Raw genomic sequence first — 18925 nt, 5'->3', positions numbered from 1 at the left:
ATGTATGAATCAAGTTCAGGAGTCATGTCTGGGCTGGAGATACACATTTGGGGACCATCAGCATTTAAAAAACCCAAAATTCAGCATTTAGATGGTATTTAAAGCCATGATAGTAGATGAGATCATAGGAGCAGTGAGTCGATAAAGACCTGAGCCCTGGGACACTTCAGTCTTAAGGGCTTGGGGCTTAAAAGAGGAACCAGCAAAAGGAACCAAGAAGGGACAGTCAGTGATGTAAGGAGTCTGATGTTCTGGAAGCTAAGTGAAGAAAGGATTTTCCTTATCCCTCTGCCCGCCCCCCTTCCCGTTCCTACACCGTCATCTTCCACCCCAAAGCCAGAAGCAGTAGCTGATGGAAGGAAAGAAAAGGAGGGTGGGCAGGGCTGTGCGAGCAGGATGTGCCTCATCTGTGTCTGTGCTGTGGCCGCTGATTTCATCACCTAAAGGTGCATCCTTACCTGGTGCTTCTCATTTAAGCACCTGGCAGCTAAAGGTGCTTAACTGGGTGAATGAGTTCATGCACTCTGTCTTCTGGGACTTTGAGTCTTTAGAAGTCATCTCTTAGTGGGAGAGTGGTAATACCTGGTGGATAGACATTTTGGGGTCTGACGGCACTGGGTTTCACTGGGTTGGCCAAGGTTTCAGAGTCCCTAGGTGCTGCAAAAGATTAACAGGGTCAACTGCTGCCTGAAAGGTTGGAGGTTTGAGTCCTCCTAGAGGTGCAACAGAAGAAAGACCAGGTGATCTATTTCCCAAAAATCAGTCATTGAAAACCCTGTGGAGCCAAGTTCTACTCTGACACACATGGTGTCATCGTGAGTTGGAGTCAACTCAACGGCGACCAGTTTTGCCAAGGCTTTGCTTCTCATCCTCTGCCTATTTATTCATAGTATGCGTTGCCTAAATGAAGATTGGCTGGGCGGGTAAGGGGTTGGGGGGAGCTGGGCTGGGAAAGAAAAGTCCAGCTCTTGGCTTTGCATTTCGAAATGGACTCTTTAGGATAGGCTTTAAGCCAAAGCTTTGACTTTCAAGAGCTGGTTTTCATGGAGATCAAAAGGCTTAGTCCTGGTCCCATTAAAGGGGTTTCCGAAGACACACGGTCCAAGACTTGCTTTAAGATAGTGGGAAGGGGAGGTGAGGGAGAGAGAGAGAAAACAAGATCGGTCCACACTGATAACTGTTGAAGCTGAGTGACGTGGATATTGGGGTTCATTCTGTTCTCTCTACTTTGGTGAATGTTTGAAAATTTTCATAAAAGCTAAAAAATAACAAATTGCATAGCAACGTGCTTATACTCCCCTATCCCTGCAATCTGAACAAAGCCTGGGAACTTCAGAGAGAAGAAGAGAGCTTAGCTGCTGGAGAGTCCCTACCAGGCCTTTGTGTCCAGGTAGTTTGGGGCGTGTGAAAGCAGAGGAGGCCTGTACTCCTGTCCGGGTAAAGCCCATGTAGGCGGCAAACCTCCAGGAGAAGCGGCTCCACACCAACAGGGGGCAGCAGCACAAGAGCAAAAGGGGCCCTGAGGCTCGTCTAGGAGGAGACGGCCAGAGCTCCCCGAGTTACCTGTGGTGGGGGCAGGCTCCTGAAAGGTTCGGGGCACGGGGTGGCGGGGAGTACAGAACAGGCTACAAAAAAGTAGCACACCTGCTGTGTCTGAGCATCAGGACATGGAGGATGCCAGACTTGGAGGTAGACAGGGAGACGTGGACATCAGCAGAAAATGCTGGCATCTGCAGTGATGACAAAAACTGCATGTGACAAGAAATGGAAATGCCGCTTAGCGCAGAAGATGGACGCTAACAGAGTCCTCCCCCTCCGTGCCAGAATGCCACATGAGCCCTCACCCCCGTCATCCCAGGCATAGACACCACCTCGAGGAGAACTGGCAGCTCACTGGTGGGTTGGTGTCCCAGCTGAATTGGCAAGATCAAGTTCTCTACCGGGAGGTTCAGTGGCAGCTCAAGATAGAAATTCAGTGATAGAAAATCTATAAGGTTCGTTCACCTGCGGTTGTGGAATTTATGCCCGTGACAGCAGATGAGAACCGAAGCAGAGGGAGGATGAAGAGAGGGCCTGTTGGGGGCAGACGGAAAGATTATTCAGGAAGGGCCAATGGACACCAGGAGGTGGGGATGAGAAGGGTTAGATTCCACTTTTGCCTGGTGTCATCCTGGGCAGCACCTCAAAACCAGGCACGGGCCTCTCAGTTACACACAGCTAGACACACACACACGCCTCTTTAGCGTCTACAATCACATCTCTTAAACCAAAGGAATTACCTGATGTTTGAAGTTTGCCCTCTTAGGCGAAGTATCAAGTTCAAGGATAAGAATGTTTTGTAGGCTAACTTTATTTCACAACCAAGTGTTATGTAATACCCAACTGGACCCTACCAGAAGCATTAGAAGCCAAGTGTAGTAAACTCAGCGTAAGTACGTGCAGCGCTGGCCACGAGAGCTGCTTCTCCTCCAAAGGAAGCGTAGCTTTTCACTGTGGCTCGGTGTAACTGAACAAGCAAGAACGGGGGATGGCCCTGGACTCTACACGGACAACCTGGTTTTCCCCAAAGTCTACTCCAAATGTACCTTCTTCAGCCAGTGAGGGTCATTTAGAAAAAGCCCTGTGGTTTTCATTAAAAAAACCACTATGCATTACAGCATTTGCCCCAAATCACCGGAAGACTTTAACGATTTCAGTTAGACTTCCCTTTAACAGCTGGTGGAAGAAAAGAGCACCCACTATAATGGGAAACCCACTGAGTCCCCAGATGGCTATTCCGCAGTCAGATACAGTGACAGTGCACATTCACGCACGTTAATGAAAGCTTGGGAAGCAGAGGAAAGCAGCGTGGGCTTTGGATGGCCAGCTCTCCCTTCAGCCTGCTTTCGCCCAAAACTCTGGACATCATCTTCTGCCTGTCCTGGTGCATCCTGGAGGCTTTTCACATCTTGGAGAGTCTGAGGTCATAGGTGACCATGTTGAAGTTGTCCCAGGCAAAGAGCTTCTTCTCCCGGGGGTTGTAATCGACCATACTGCTGTACTTGTAGCGGTTCTTGAATGGGATGGCCAGGGCCTTGCTGCTGCTGGTGCCTGTGTCATAAGCAAAGTTGACCGTAGCATCAGCTGATGAGTAGCTGCTGATGGTGTACAAGATGCCACAGATGATGAAGGCATTGGCGACTGACTGCTTACGGATGTTAGTCTCCCAGCTTTGCTCAACTTCCAGATTCTCTGGGTTCAGTTTGGAAAGGACAATGGCACCTTTGGAGGCCTCGGTGCTGTAGATGACCCAGAGACCTGTCTCGTCCACAGCTAAGTCAATGTCTGTGTAGCCGCCCCAAGAATAGGGGAACTGCCCGTGGTAGCCAGCTCCAGGAATGTCCTTCTCGGCCTTGACCGTCTCAGTGCTCAGCTCGTACTTGATCACAGTCCTGGATTCAGAGCCCTGGAAATAGAGGCTCCCCTCATACACCACGGCGCCCGTGCTTTCCAGCGGCGTGGGCAGCACGTGCACCTTGGAAGGGTAGCCCTGCACGAACTGGCTGATGAGGTCGTACTCAAAAACTTGGCGGACGTCTGTGCCGACCGTGTCGACTCTCCATGTTGTCTCCTCAGTGTAGGGGTAGGTGGGCTTGGGGTCTCTCATCCACACGCCATACTTGCCAGTGATTGCTTCAGCTGTTTTCAGAGTGATAGGCTTTCCTACCCAAACCAGCTCTCCACATCCTGGTGAGTTGAGAAAATATACATATTTATTTGTAATCTTTCCAAATACAGAACATGACAACTTAAATGCATGGCAGAGCAAGCAAGAGCCCCAGAAACAGCCCCTCTGGATTTAAACACGGTCTTTGACACCAATGGTTGTGTGATTTTCAAAAAACTTACTTAGGTCCCTAAGCCTCAGTTTTTTCATTTGTGAAAGGGAGCCAATAATAGCGTTTTGGGTACTAGGGCTGTTGTAAGTATTAAATGTGATTATAGATGTTAAATATATACAGGACAGAGTAGAACTGCCACATAGGGTTTCCAAGGAGTGGCCAGTGGATTCGAAATGCTGACCTCTTGGTTAGCAGCCAAATGCTTAACCACTGCGCAACCAGGGCCCCCTGTCTGTGTGTGTGTGTGTCTGTGTGTTAAATAGAAGGGCAGTAGTGGTTCGGTGGTAGAACTCTCGCCTTCCATTCAGGAGACCCAGGTTCAATATCTGACCAGCCACTACCCATCAGTGGAGGCTTGCGTGTTGCTATGATGCTGTAGAGGTTTCAGGGGCGTTTCCGGACTAGGACAGACTAGGAAGAAAGGCTTGGAGATCTACCTCTAAAAATCAGGCAACAAAAATCCTGTGGATCACCATGGTTCGATCTGCAGTCAGTCATGGAGATGGCACAGGACCAGGTAGCATTTCTTTCTGCTGTGCGTGGGGTGGCCATGAGTTGGAACCGACTCCATGGCCGCTAACAACAAGAACAAATGCTTGGCGCAGACTAGATGCCTGGTAAACATGCATGCAGTCTGGGTGTGAACTGAGCTTTGTCTGTGCAGTGTGGGTTGTAAAGTTGATGGCTGTACAGAGAGGGCTTCAACTCTATCAGTAACGTTCTACTTCAGCTGAGCGGTAGACTTGTCGGTGCTCGTTGTATTATTCTTTTTAGGACTTCTTTGCCTGTTATCATTTTAAAGAGATGAAAAAATAAACTCATTATAAAAATAATTTCTATAAAATAGTTGTTTAAGGCCTAGCCAACTTATTTTAATAAAATAAAAACTGAATATAATTTTTAAAATTAATGAAGCGATGGCTGGTGTTTAGATTTAGCTGAATCACAACAAATCTCTGTGCGTTGGCAGGCACCTTCGGTTTTCTCACAGAAGGCAGAGACTTGCTGCTCACAGCTCAGAGAATTATGCTGTGAAGATTTTACAACCCCTGTCCTTGTGTGTTGGCGTGGTGGTGAAGTGCTACAGCTGTCAAGCAAAGGGTCGGCAGTTCGAATCCACCAGGCACTCCTTGGAAACTCTATGGGGCAGTTCTACTCTGTCCTATAGGGTCGCTATGAGTCGGAATCGACTCAACGGCACTGGGGTGGGTCCTTGTGTGCGTCCTTCAGTGCTAGCAGTCATTGTTAACGACACCGACAGCTGGTTACTGAAAACCACAGTCTTAGTCGGAAGGCCTCAGGGAACACTTTGAAGAAGGAGAGATTGTGCTTTTATAAGTGCCCAAAGTTCAGAAAAGACATGCTTTGTAGACTGTGTGAAGAGTGGATGGCAGTGTACACCTGGCTCTAAGACAGAGACGTGAGGGATCCACTGAAGAACGTGATTGTTCAGGTGTAATTAATTCTATGTGACAATAAAGTGGTTGGAATAAACCATCTCTCACCTGCCCCCAGAGTTCCAGCGTGGTGCAAATGGTTAACATACTCGGCTGCTAACCAAAAGGATGGAAGTGCAAGTCTACCCAGAGGTGCCTTGGAAGAAAGGCCCGTGATCTACTTTCAAAAATTCAGCCACTGAAAACCCTGTGGAGCACAGCTCTACTCTGACACACACATTGGAGGTGAATCAATGGCAACTGGGTTTGTTCTCCCCCGAGTGCAGCCCAGGCCAGCCAAGCATCCAGGCATGAGAGGTAAGATACAGAGCTTTGCTCGGGAAAGGCTGACTTGTGGCCAGTTGGCCCCGGAAAGGAACAAAGAGAGAATGCTTGTCCCCTCCATCCCCCTGCTCTGCTCCCAGGAAAGTTACTTGCTTGTCCCTCCCGGTGGGCTAACTCTAAACATGGGACTAGATGTGGATAAAGACCAAGTGGGCACAAGAGGGAAGAATCTAACATCACACCCATGTCTTCCTCTTTGCTCCTGGAGTGGCCGGATGGACTCTCCTTCAGGATTCGGGAAACAGGGACCTCAGTTAATTCTGACTTCAGTTCCTGGAAGTCCAAATTCTCCAAATTCCATTTAGAAGCTGTATTAAAAGAAAGAGACAAAATAGTACTGTGAGGAAAACTGCCTCAAGGACTGACTATGCTGAGAATGGTATTTAAATAGGTTTTCAGAGATGTGGTGTCTGAGATTTGCTTCAAGATGGGGGGCACGGAGAGAGGCAGATAAACCAAGATTGGACTCTGTTGACAACTGTTGGAGCCGTGTGATGCATACATTGAGGTTTGTTCAGTTCTGAAACTTTTATAAAGGCTTGAAAATTTCTATAATAGAAAGCTAAAAAATAATAAATTATATACCAGTGTGCCTAGCAAGGTATTCAAAACACAATAAAATAAGCTCATACACAAATTAATTCCCTCTAGCAGGGCCGATTTCTGAGTGGGTGAGATGTGATTTTAGGAACATGGGTAAGACGCTCGGTGTCTTCTCAGATGCCTGAAATTCAATAATGAACGATTCCCTGCTTGTTTGCTTTTGTCTTGTTTTCTTTTCTCCCGCTTGTCATAATGCAAATATTCCTGTAAGAAGTAACATGTTAAGCTTTACATACTCAGCTAAAACTTTCCATCAGACCTTTCTCTGCAACCAGTTTGGGAGAAGGAAGACAGAGCGTGCAGGATTCCTGCAGGGATTTAGACGTGGTCTGAGCCACGGAGAAGGGAAAGTGGCAAACTGGGAGACATGGGTGTATAGGACTCAGACATCAGCTTGGCCCAGTGTGTCACACGGAACCCTGGTGGCACAGTGGTTAAAGGGCATGGCTGCTAACCAAAAGGTCAGCAGTTCAAATCCACTAGTCACTCCTTAGAAACCCTGTGGGGCAGCTCTACTCTGTCCTGTGGGGCCACTGTGAGTTGGACTTGGCGGCAGTGGGTTTTTGGTTTAGAGTCTCACACATTACTAGTTTTGGGTGAAAGCGCGGTTGTGCAACAGCCCTGGAATACAAGGACAGGGCCATAGCCACCAGGCGGTTCTCTGGCCCTCAGTGACCAGCAGCAGCAGGGGTGGCTCACAGCTCAGGTGTCCAGGACATTGGGGTGGGAAATCCGTGCAGCTCCAGAGAAGGTCAGGAAGACATTTTCTGTCTTTTGTCCTTTGCTCAGCTCACCTAAATTTACACTTAGGCGCCAACGATTCTAGTGAGTGGCTAGCTCTTTACCCTTCTAGATGTACCGTATTTCATCAATCTGAAGCCACACATACTTTCACATCTCTGGAATCAGAGCTCCCTTTTCAGTTGCTGATGTTTAAATCAAACTAGAGTGGATTTCAACTCATAGCGACCCTATGGGACAGAGTAGAACTGCCCCATTGGGCTTTCAAGGCTGTAATCTTTACCAAGGAACGCCTGGTGAGCTCAAACTGTCGACCTTTCAGTTAGCAACTGAGCACTTAACCACTGCACCACCAGGGCTCTTTCCTGGCATTTAGCTTTGATGAATTACAGTGTTAGAAAAGCTTTCTCCCTGAAAGGAGCTGAAGAAAACTTTCAGCCAAAAGGCTCTCAAACCCGGCCTCTGTGCAGCCTCTGCCATGCCGCGGCTGTTAAAATAGTGAGAGTGCGTGCCAGCACGCTGGGCGGGGAAGAGGGGGTTGGGCCGATAGACCGATGTCCCCCTGCCTAGTGTGGGCCACCACCTCTTCCTCCCCATGTCCAAACAAGAGGTGCCTGGTGGGTGCTCAGCTCCTGGTCCCACCAAACCCTCAGGTCTCAGAGCAGGAGCCCTGCAGCTCACCGGCTCTTTTCCCCTCACTCTTGGCAGGAACCATGCCTCGTGAGCCTTCTTTGCAGTAAACAAGAACCTCCTTAACACACAATGTCAGGGTATGGCTTCCAGAATGATGAAGGGCCGCTTCTTAGTTGGCAGGTGGGATGGTTGGATTATGAGCCTACCGGCCTCTTGGTCAAGTCAGCCAGAAGCATCTGGCAAGAGTCAGACTGAGTGGAGATGTCTGGCATGAGGCGGAGGTTTGCAGGAGAGGTGCAAGGCCCAAAGGCAGGGAAGCAGTTGTGCTAAGGGCCTGAGCTGGGCCAGAAGTTACAGCTTCCTCATTCAGCTCTGCCATTTATCAGCTGTGTGGCTTTGGGCAGGGTACTCAACCTCTCTGAGCCTCAGTGTTCCTAGCTCACAAACTTATAAAATTGTTTTGAGGATTATTTAAGAAATCACAAATAAAAAGTTCCTCAATAAAGACGTACAAAAACTAAAATTTCTCTTGAATATTTCAAAATCACTCATGTTTCATTCTGAACAAAGGGAAAAACAAAAAGAGATTGTGAAAATGTTAAGCAATATATTGTATCAGAAAATTGAAATTTTTAGGACCTTTATTTGTCTTTTCCTATCAACATATAGTCCTTCTGTGCTTTAAAGTTCACGTCTGTTACAAAATTCTGGAAATTTTCTGTATGCTCTACCCTATCTTCTTTACCTCTACTTTATAGACTCACCTTCTAGAGAGCTCCACCTAGAAATTGAATTTATTACCTGTTTACATACTTTTGGAAGCCCTGGTGGCATAGTGGTTAAGTGCTACAGCTGCTAACCAAAAGGTCAGCAGTTCAAATCCACCAGCCACTCCTTGGAAACTCTATGGGGCAATTCTATGAGTCAGAATCGACTCAGTTGCAACGGGTTTTCGTTTACATACTTTTATACATGTTGGCCTAGAAAGAAAGGCCTGGCCATCTACTTCTGAAAATCAGCCAACGGAAGCCCTATGGATCCTGTTGTGCATGGGGTCACCGTCAGCTGGGGGCCAACTCGATGGCACCTAACAACAATACATGTTGGCAAATGACATTGTAATGAGTATTGTAGTCATTCTCATCATTGCCTGAAAAGTTAGGTCAGCATTACATAAATGAACAAAAGGAAGGGTGACAACGTGTTTACAGGCCGTCACAAGTGAAGATTAGTTAAGTGACTGGTGGACTCGAACTTCCAAACTTTCAGTTAGCAGCTGAGCACATTAAACATTTGTACCACCCAGGGATATATATACATACACACATATGTATATGAACACTTATATATACACATACACACATATATATACACACACGCACATATATATAAACATATACACACACTCAAACACATATATACACACACGTATAAACACATATATACACATGCACATATAAACACATATATACACACACATATAAACACATATACACACACACATATATATACACACATACACATAAATATAAACACATACACACACACACACACACGTATGCATATATATATAAAACCAAAAACTCAAACCCGTTGCCAGTGTTGAGGGGTAAGAACAAGTCCACCTTCTCAGCCCTTACCGCATTTCCTCAGCCTCACCAAGCCCTAACCCTCCACACCCCAGTGACTACCAAACCTACATAAAAGCACACCCACACTTAAATTCCAGCTCCCCAAAATACCACTTGACGCAAATCGAGGACCTGAAGGAGACATTTGTTCCGAGCTTTCTTTCCCTGATGTTTAAAAGTACTTTTGTCTTTCATTTTTAGGTTCTCTAAGCTAAATCACAACTGGGGGTCCTGGAAGGTCATCACACACAGGTGGAGAGGCCTGAATTCCAGCCGTGGCTCTGGGGCTAACTGGCGAGACGGCATGAGTAAGTTCAATAACCCGTTTGGGCCTCAGTTTCCGCATCTGCAAAAATGAGCTAGTGGCATCAGGTGCTCTAGGTCCCGTTCCAGTTCTACATTCTTACACTAATGCAATTTCCTGCTGGCGAAAAAATCCCCTACGCGAAAAGGACTTCCAAGTTCGGAGTCCATTATAACTAGATTTTGCCTTATTTTAAAAGTAAAGGAGCAGGAAAGGATAAAAAGAAACATAAAATTAGAGAACATGTCAGGAAATCCCCCAAAAACTTGTTAAAAGGCTACAGACAATAAAAAAGAAACATTGCCTCTATTTAACACACACACACAATTCCCACACATACACATACATGCGCACACACACACACAAACACCACACACCACGGACACACACGTGCACAGAGTTTTGTTGAGACTTAACTTCATTCAGTTAACAGTCTGAAATAATTAACACCTCATCATACTTTAGTAATCGTAATTTTTTTCATTTGTCCTCAACAGCTGAAGTTTAGCCTAAGTTCTCCCACTAATCAGCTGTGAAACTTGGGCCTCTTGGCATCTTTGGACATCACTTTCCTTCTTTGTTAAGTTCAGAATTGGATCTCTTCCAACTCTAACAGTATAGGATTAAAAAATCCTTTACGTTTTATAAAGTCACTTCATTTGAACGTCACAAAAAGTGTTACTCACAGCAGAAATGTCCACTGCCATTTTATAGCTAAGACACCAAGATGCAGAGGGTCCGTGACTTTCCCAGGGTCCCACCCAGGCAGCAACTCTCAGGGATTCTAGCCTCACACCTATCTTGCCTTTTATGTAGAAAGCTTTAAAAAAATATATTTCCCCATCATTTTATTTTGAAAATTTTCAAAGCTATAGGAAAGTTGAAAGAATAGTACAATAAACACCCCTTGTACCAATCACCCAGAGGCCCCTCGGAAGAGAGGCCTGGCAATCTGCTTCCAAAAGTTCACAACCTTGAAAACTCTATGAAGCGTAGCTGTACTCTGAAACATACGGGGTCGCCATGAGTTGGAATCAATATGATAGCAACTTTTTGGGGGGTACCACCCACTTCTGTCAATATTTTTGCCACATTCCCTTTACTTTTCTTTCACTCACTCTCTGTACTTAAAGACTTTGCTGAGCCATTTGAAAGTGAACTGCAGACATGGTGGCCCCTCACCCCTAGGTACTTTAGCACATGTCTCTTAAGAACAAGTATATTCTTCTACAAAACCAAAATACAGTATCTCACCCAAGAAACTGAATATATTAATAATAATGCAGCCTAATAAGCACCCTACGTTCTCATTTCCCCAGTTATCCCAAGCCTGTGCCTTTAGCTTTTCCCCTGATGCAGCGGCCAATCAAGGATCATGAGCTGTGTTTGGTCACCAGGTCTCTTTGTTGTTGTTAGGCTCTGCCACGTCGGTTGACTCAGAGTGGCCCTGTAGGACAGAGCAGAACTGCCCTATAGGGTTTTCTAGGCTGTAATCTTTACAGAAGTAGACCTCCAGGTCTTTCTCCCCTGCTCCCCCGGAGCTGCTGGGTAGGTTCAAACCACCAACCTTTTGGTTAGCAGCCGAGTGCTTAACCATTGTGCCACCAGGGCTCCTCACAGATCTCTTTGGTCTCCTTTAAGCTAGAGCAGGCCCTTCCCTTTTCTTTTTCGTTCTCTCTCGACATTGGCATCTTCGAAGAATCTAAACTCATTGCCCTGTGATCTGGGTTTGCCTGTTGTTCCCTTATTATTAGAAAATCTTTTAAACAGTGGCTATTTGGGAGCACAGCTTTCACAAAAACATGTGAGATACTGTCTTCCCAACTAATGGGAGCAATGTGCGCCCCCCACCACCACTACCACACACACCCATGCACGCTCTCGTGCACAACTCACGCACACACTCACAAACACACACACACTCTCTCTCTCACACACACACGCACTCACAGACTCACCTTCAGGAAGCAGAGAGCGGGACGAGCAGAAGAGCATCCCAGCTAGAAAAACCTGCCCCAGGGCTGGGTCTGGTGACGCAGGAAAGTAGTGACATTTCCAAAACAACATATTGAGGGAACTGACAAAGGGTTGCCACCTCTTTATTTTGCCAAAGAAGGACTTTAAAAAGAAAACCTCACCCATTATCATTTCATAAATCTACTGTCATGTCATAAATAGAGGTCATTTTAACACCAAAAGGTAGGTATAACAACCTCTTAACAAATATTCAAGAAAGGATCATTTTCAAAATGGACACTTGGCAACTTTGTACTGATCATATACATATACAAATATACATATATATACATATACAGAGCCCTGGTGGCACAGTGGTTAAGAGCTCAGCTGCTAACCAAGAGGTTGGCAGTTTGAACCCACCAGCCGCTCCCTGGAAACCTTATGGAGCAGTTCTACTTTGTCCTATAGGGTTGCTATGAGTCAGAAGAGCAGCGGGTTTGGTTTTTTGGTTTATTCACATATGTCTTGCCTGGCCCTTACTTTCCTCATTTGGCTATAAACTGTGAAAATCTTGTCATGGACACCCACAAGAACTTGGAACCACTGACCTAAACTAAACTACCAGGAGCTAAATTACTGATACTACACGCAAGTGGAGACCCTGGTAGCATAGTGGTTAAGAACTACGGCTGCTAACCAAGAGGTCGGCAGTTCAAATCCACCAGGTGCTCCTTGGAAACCGTATGGGGCAGTTCTACTCTGTCCTATAGGGTCGCTATGAGTCGGAATCGACTCGACAGCAATAGGTTACACGCAAGTGTTTGCTTTGCCTTCCTCAGCTGCTCAGCCTTGTGCTGGGTGTGCAGACTCTAGGCGAGAAGCAAGGACAGGAAGGGCAGGTCTGGGCCCTCTGTGCCAGGTCACCATGAGCCATATCACCTGCTGGACGTGGGGCCCTCCAGCTGGCATTCCTACCTTCCCTGGAGCCTCGTGGCATGTCTCGGGCCTGGGGACACTGGCTCCTTCTCAGCCTTGCTACCTCCTGGTTGCTGCTTTCCAGCCTTCTGGCCAGGTCCTCATTCTCCTGGCCCAGGTGCCTCTTCTCTTCCTCCAGAGTAGACTTGTCAAGGAGGAGGTTGCTATAGGCTGTCTCCAGCTCCCTGGTTTGGCTTTCCAGCTGGTCCCGCTCCCTCCTCAGGGTGCCCAGCTCCTTCTGCACCCCCTCTTCAGTGTCCTGGGGTCTGGCAGACTGATCCCTGGTCAGCTGCTGGAGCAGGCTCTCCAGGGAGCTGAGCCGGGCCTTAGTGGCCTCCAGGTCTGCACGCTGGGTGCTGCTGTCTCTCTGGAGGTCCTGAATGGCCAACATGGCCTGGCCCGGCTCAGGGCAGCTGGACTCATGGGGGCTGGCCACGCTGAAGGTGTACTGGCATCGGCCTCTCCGATCGTCGGCCTTCCGGAGCTGGGCGGTCCTGGCCCCCACACCCCATGCCAGGCAGACCAGAAGGAGCAGCTGGACAGCTGGCATGGTGGGTCCACAGCTCTAGAAGCGTGCACAGATGCCCTCAGTCCGAGGCTTGCTCTGGAAAGCTCTGCGCACGGGGAGGTGCCTGGATGCGTGGCCCCGCCGGCTCATGCCTGAGCTCCAGAGAGTTTTATACGTGCAGGGAAGCCAGCCCCACATGTGGGGAGAAAGCAGTGGCCACGTGAGGCCGGGTGGGGCTGCACACGGGGGGGTTGTTTTCACGTTGCCAGCAAGACTCTTAAAAAAATCTCTGTAAAGAAGTCTGTTTTGAAATTCTTTCAAACCAGGATGTCCCACTTTACACACACCCCCAGCCCCAAGATAGCCCCAGCACCCCCACCTCCAGCATCCCACCCCGTTTTGCACACACACAAGGAGCACGTACTCCGCACCAGGCACCGTGCTAGAACCGGGTACAGACGTGCCAGAGACAGTCTGCTTCTGCAGCAGCCACGGAGAAAGAGCGGGCCAGTCAGCAGGTGGGGACAGCACTCCCACTGGCCTTCCCTGGCAGCCTTGTCCTAGAGCGTCTACCGTGGACTTCTTCCCTTACTCCCTGCTTTAAAGCCAGTGTGGGCGTATCTGTGGAGAACGTCTTAATCTCAGCCTTGCATGTTAGCCTTTGGACTAGTTCCTACTCTCTGTGTGTGCGTGTGTGAGAGTGTGAGTGTGTGTGAGTGTGTGAGTGTGAGAGTGTGTGTGTGTGTGAACCTTTGGAACCCTTCTCAGAGAGGTGTTTTTAAATGTAGAAAATATGTAGAATTATAAAGTAAACAAATGATATTGAAATACAATTATTTAAAAAAATTGAAATACACAAGACTTCTTTACTAGCACATTGAAAACAAGATCTAGCAGGGAAGTCTAACTGTAAAAAATATTGACTGTGGATGATATTTTATGATACTGGCCACGCTGCTAACCTAAGGGTCGGCAGTTCGAATCCGTCAGGCGCTCCTTGGAAACTCTGTGGGGCAGTTCTACTCTGTCCTATAGGGTCGCTATGAGTCGGAATCGACTCGACGGCACTGGGTTTGGTTTTGGTTGGTTTGGCCACTACGGGAACATGATATGAAGACATCTGTGATTTCTACTGACTACAGCGTCACAGGAAGTGCTAATACTCCTGTAGGTCAGGGGCTGTGTCTATACTGGAAGGAAATACTACATGGAAATCTTAGTCAGAAGGCAGTGAAAATAAAGATGCAATTTTTTCCCATCCGAATTCCCCAACTTTCTGGGCCCCAGGTTAAGAATCCCTGCTTTCCATTAAAAGACACAAAGAGAAAAACTAACAAAAATCTACCAGCTGTACCGAGAACCGTCGCAGGTCCACACAAGTCAGCACGTGTGGTAGCCTCACCATTTAACTTTTAAAGCAACATTTGGACTTGAGCGACTGTATATTGTCTGATTTCAATTAAATCTTCAGTATTCGTGAAGCAGATATCTCAGGTGTGCCCTGGCAGACTCACCTCAAGATACGGGAAAACACATTTTGCTCTAAAGCTTCTATTCTTATTTGACAGGTTCTAAAGTTAGACCTGAACTTGAGACATTTATGAATCAGTGTCCATCACAGCTAACTAAACAGTATCTGAATCAGATAGTAAACATCACTGCAATAATTTTTCAAAAAAATATAGTCAGCAAGAACTAGGTTCAAATCTGTTTGCCTTTACTCTTAAGAACGTTTTCTTTTCATTTAAGGACTAAGATCATTCCTACGCTGCCAACTCCATGGAACTAGAGTTTCTGATAAAGAGAAACCTAAGTAATCCTATTGCTTTCAGTTCATACCTAGAGAAACTCCTGGGTGGTACTTAACACATCAACAAAGTGTTAACATGCTCGGCTGCGTTGAGGTTCTAGTTCACCCAGAGGCGTGTTGGAAGAGAGGCCTGGAGCTCTACTTCCCAAAAATCAGACATTGAAAACACTATGGGGCACAGTTGTACTCTGACAGACGTGGGGTCACCATGAGTTGGACTTGATGGCAACCGGTTTCCAGTTATACCTTGCGACCTGCTCGAGATAACTCTGCTGTTAAATGAAGAACACAGGACTAGAAGTCCGGCTGCCTTGTATAATCCAGGAACATGTGGTCTGTGATTCCTGCGGCCCTCTAGTCAGCTCCCACTGCCCTTTAAATGAATCCTTGTCTTTCTCTGCCATACCCCACCCTCTCTTCTTCTTCATTCCTTTTCTCCCTCTTGCTAAGCTGCAGGCCGGTCGGTGGCTCTTGGCTGAGGGCGTGCTGGTCAGGTATGAAGAGTTTAACAAGCCCTGGTATTTTCACTTGTTCCAGCCCAAGTTTTGGACGTGAGCAAAAACTTCCTCCAGTTGCTCTCAGCGTTCTTTACGGTTCATGGCAGTTGTGCTCGCTGAGGGAAAGAAACCGTGGCTGTTTGGTTTGTTGTGCATTCCTGTCAGTGTGGCTCACGGCCGTTTCTTCTCCCAGAGCCTAGTGTGACAAGAACGGACCCAGCTTTCACCTTCTGCCTTCCTTCACCACCTCCACGGCATCTCGGCTGCTTGAGCTCTGCCAGCTGCCTGCCCTCGGCATCTCCCTCTGAAATGGAATAGCAGAGAACTGTTCCCAAAGCCCTAGAGCACCGGGGCACTTACAGATCAGAAAGCTAGGGACCAGGGACCCTGGGTCCTGCCCAGAGCCACACAGCCAAACAGTGACAGAACCAGAAAGCAAGCTGCGGTCTCCTGACCCCAGAGGCTTTCCGCCTTCTTGCATAAGCTGAGCCCACCGAGGTGCCCGGTGGTTGCCCAGAATACATGAAAGACCCCAGTTGCTTCTCCCATGAATCGGTGCTCCTGGAAAAGTGCTTGTTACCTATATAACTATCAAATAAAGGCCTTTAGTGAAGGAAAACTCATGACACCCTTGAGCTTTCACAGCTGATTTTATGAACTGGCAACCTTCCATCCACCAGAACTATTCTCCTAAAAACAGAGAAAAATCCCCCTGAGAAGAAGCAGGAAACTCGCAGCCCCATGAACTGCCTCAGCTTGTCCTTTTCCCCTTCCCGCCTTTCGCCACCTTTCAGCGCCAGTGTCCCCACCTCCTGGAATTCTCCTGGACTTGGAGACCCCTTTCCCCCTGAGAGACATTGTCCACTCTGGATTCTCCGTTAGACTATGTTCCGTCTCCATTTCTTTTCTGGAGCCTGGAGCCAGGAGGCCTCCAGCCCAGATGCGCCAGCCAGCCAGGAAGATGCTCCTGGGGCGCGCTTCAGCCAGCTGCAGCACACTGCCAGCAGATGGGAAGGCACTGGTCTGGGGGCCTCTGCTGCAGGACCGAGGCACCGGGAGGCATGACAGAGGCGTCATTATTAAGGGAGCACAGGAGCCCTGGTGGCACGGTGGTTAAGAGCTCGGCTGCTAACCCAAAACTCAGCAGTTCGAATCCACCAGCTGATCTTTAGAAGGCCTATGGGGCAGTTCTACTCTGTCCTATAGGGTCTCTATGATTGGAATCGACTCAACAGCAATTGGTTTGGTTTGGTTTTGGGGTGTACAGTTACTCAAAACCAACCCAGTTGTCCTTGAGTTGATTCCAACTCATGGCAACCCAGTATGTGTCAGAGGACACGTGTGCTCCATGAGGTTTTCAGTGGCTGGTTTTTCAGAAGTAGATCACCAGGCCTTTCTTCCAAGTGTCTCTGGGTGGACTCAAACCACCAAGTTTGATTAGTAGTCAAGCACGTTAACCATTTGCACCACCCAGGGACTCCACAGTTGCTCAAAGCTGTGCTTATTTCCATTCTTTCAGCGCTGGATTTAAGTTATTAGCTCCTGGCTTTCTCAGGCAGTTCTTCCATCAAAACTGTAAATTCCGTGAGGCTGTGACTCCTTCGCCCACCATTTTGTCCTCACGTCTCACTAAATTTTCAATGGATGCATGAGTGGATGAATGACTCAAGTACCAACAGAAAACAAAGCAACCAGTGGCATTCTGTTCTAGGCTGCTGAGGAGGCTCTGGACACCTCTTTGGTGTGTGCCCCCCCGCCCCGAGGAGAAAGCCTTTGCTGTGGGTTTTAAGGAGTTTGCTTCCACAGTGCCTGCCTTTCTCCCAAACACACACAGATAGTCCCAAATGGAATTATTTTATGTATGCCTATATTTGGAAACCCTGGTAGCCTAGTGGTTAAGAGTTACGGCTGCTAACCAAAAGGTCTGCAGTGCGAATCCACAAGGCACTCCTCGGAAACTGTATGGGGCAGTTCTACTCTGTCCTATAGGGTCACTATGAGACGGAATCGATTGACGACAACGGGTTTTTTTGTTTTTGCCTTGTTTTGCTTTTTATGCCTTTATCTCATCACAGACAAGGAGGTTTACCACAAAACTGTAGTGAATAAAATTGTGAATTAATAGCATTAAAATGAGGACCAGGGAAGGGACTGATCAGACCTTGATTAGTCTATGATTTTGACGTGATGCTGAATTCTATTGGTGAGAATTTTGTTGAGAATTTTTGCATCTATGTTCGTGAGTGATAATCAGTCTGTGGCTTTCTTTTTTTTTTTGTGGTGTCTTTGCCTGGCTTTGGTATCAGAGTCATGCTGGCTTCATGGAATGAATTTCAAAGTATTCCTTCCTTTTCTGTGCTCTGAAATACTTTGAGTGGTGTTGGTGTGAGCTCTTCTCTGAATGTTTGGTAGAATTCTCCAGTGAAGCTGTCCGGCCCAGTGCTTTTATCTGTTGGGAGTTTTATTTTTTTTTACCTCTTCAGTCTTTTCTCTTGTTAGGAGTGTGTTCAGATTTTCTATCTCAGTTTGCATTAGTTTAGGTAGGTAGTGTGTTTCTAGGAATTTGTCCATTTCCTCTAGGTTCTCAAATTTGTTGGAGTACAATTTTTCGTAGTGTTCTGTTATGATCCTTTTTATTTCGGTTGGGTCTGTTGTGATATCACCTGTCTCATTTCTTATTTAGGTTGTTTACTCTCTCTCCTGTGTTTCTTTCGTCAGTTTGGCCAATGGTTTATTGATTTTTTTGATCTAGAACTTGATTAGTCTAAATTAGAAGACTGATCCATCTTCAGCTAGGGAGCTCATGACAGCATTCTCCATCCTGCTGGGCCCCCTGAAGTAATAACAACTTTCATCCGCTGCCTTGCTCATTTAGTAATTCGTTCAAACTGTTCATTATTTAGCACCTGCTATGTGATAGGAGGAGCCCTGGTAGTGCTGTGGTTAAAGCACTTGGCTGCTAACCAAAAGGTCAGTGGTTCGAACCCACCACCCGCTCGCTGGAGAAAGACTTGGCAGTCTGCTCCCATAAAGTTATATAGCATAGCAATGGGTGGGACATGTTAAGGGCCATGAAGCATACACAGATGTATAGACATAGGATCTGCCCTAAGGAGTTTTCAAGCTACAAACATTGTGTACAGCTATTCCTGTAACCTAAGTGCTAGAGAAGTCCAGAAGAGGAGATTTCCCTCGTGATCAGCAAAGACTTCACAAAGGACTGGTGTTTGTAATGAGACCTGTACAATGTACAGATGATGTGTTAACGATGGTTGAGGCCTCTGGGTTATAGACATGGTTACAGGTATGCCTTGGGTTCTCACAGCAAGGCGCATAGGCTAACTTTCAGATTGAGCACACATATTCGCTTTACTGCTGCCTCCCACCTCCTGTTGGCCTAAAGCAGGAGGGAAAGAGAGGTCTCAAAGCAGAGGACGCCGCACAGTCTCTCTCATCCAGCACTTGCCCAGCACTGGGGTATCCCTTCCTCATGAAAAAGCGAGAAACTTCCAAGGGCAGGTCCCAGCAGAGGCAGCCATGTTGTATAACCAGGAAGCATGTTCCTATTCCAAGAGGAAGACTTTTATGACTGAGTGGGTATG

At 47.2% G+C, this 18925-nt stretch overlaps 1 protein-coding gene across 1 annotated transcript; it reads right to left on the bottom strand.

Moving 5' to 3' along the window:
* Positions 1-2344: 2344 nt before the first annotated feature.
* MYOC (myocilin) lies at positions 2345-13356 on the bottom strand. The gene is made up of 3 exons (XM_049881217.1): positions 12509-13356; positions 5845-5970; positions 2345-3726 (listed from the first exon to the last, which is right to left on the bottom strand). The coding sequence occupies exons 1-3, from the start codon at positions 13056-13058 to the stop codon at positions 2942-2944; spliced, it is 1461 nt and encodes a 486-aa protein (XP_049737174.1). The 5' UTR covers positions 13059-13356; the 3' UTR covers positions 2345-2941.
* Positions 13357-18925: the final 5569 nt, after the last annotated feature.

This window comes from Elephas maximus, chromosome 3 (genome assembly GCF_024166365.1).
Source record: "Elephas maximus indicus isolate mEleMax1 chromosome 3, mEleMax1 primary haplotype, whole genome shotgun sequence".
In the NCBI taxonomy this organism is placed as follows: domain Eukaryota; kingdom Metazoa; phylum Chordata; class Mammalia; order Proboscidea; family Elephantidae; genus Elephas; species Elephas maximus.
Note: the sequence above shows the minus strand (reverse complement) of the source record. Positions and strands in the feature narration are given on the sequence as shown.

Bases quoted from the DNA above. Each gene is read 5' to 3' on its own strand.
- MYOC (XM_049881217.1), bottom strand. From the start codon at position 13,058: ATGCCAGCTGTCCAGCTGCTCCTTCTGGTCTGCCTGGCATGGGGTGTG. The intron at 5,971-12,508 runs GTAGGAATGCCA...CTTTTAATACAG, and splicing joins GCCACGAGGCTCCAGGGAAG to CTTCTAAATGGAATTTGGAG. The intron at 3,727-5,844 runs GTGTGATGTTAG...TCAACTCACCAG, and splicing joins GAGCAAAGAGGAAGACATGG to GATGTGGAGAGCTGGTTTGG.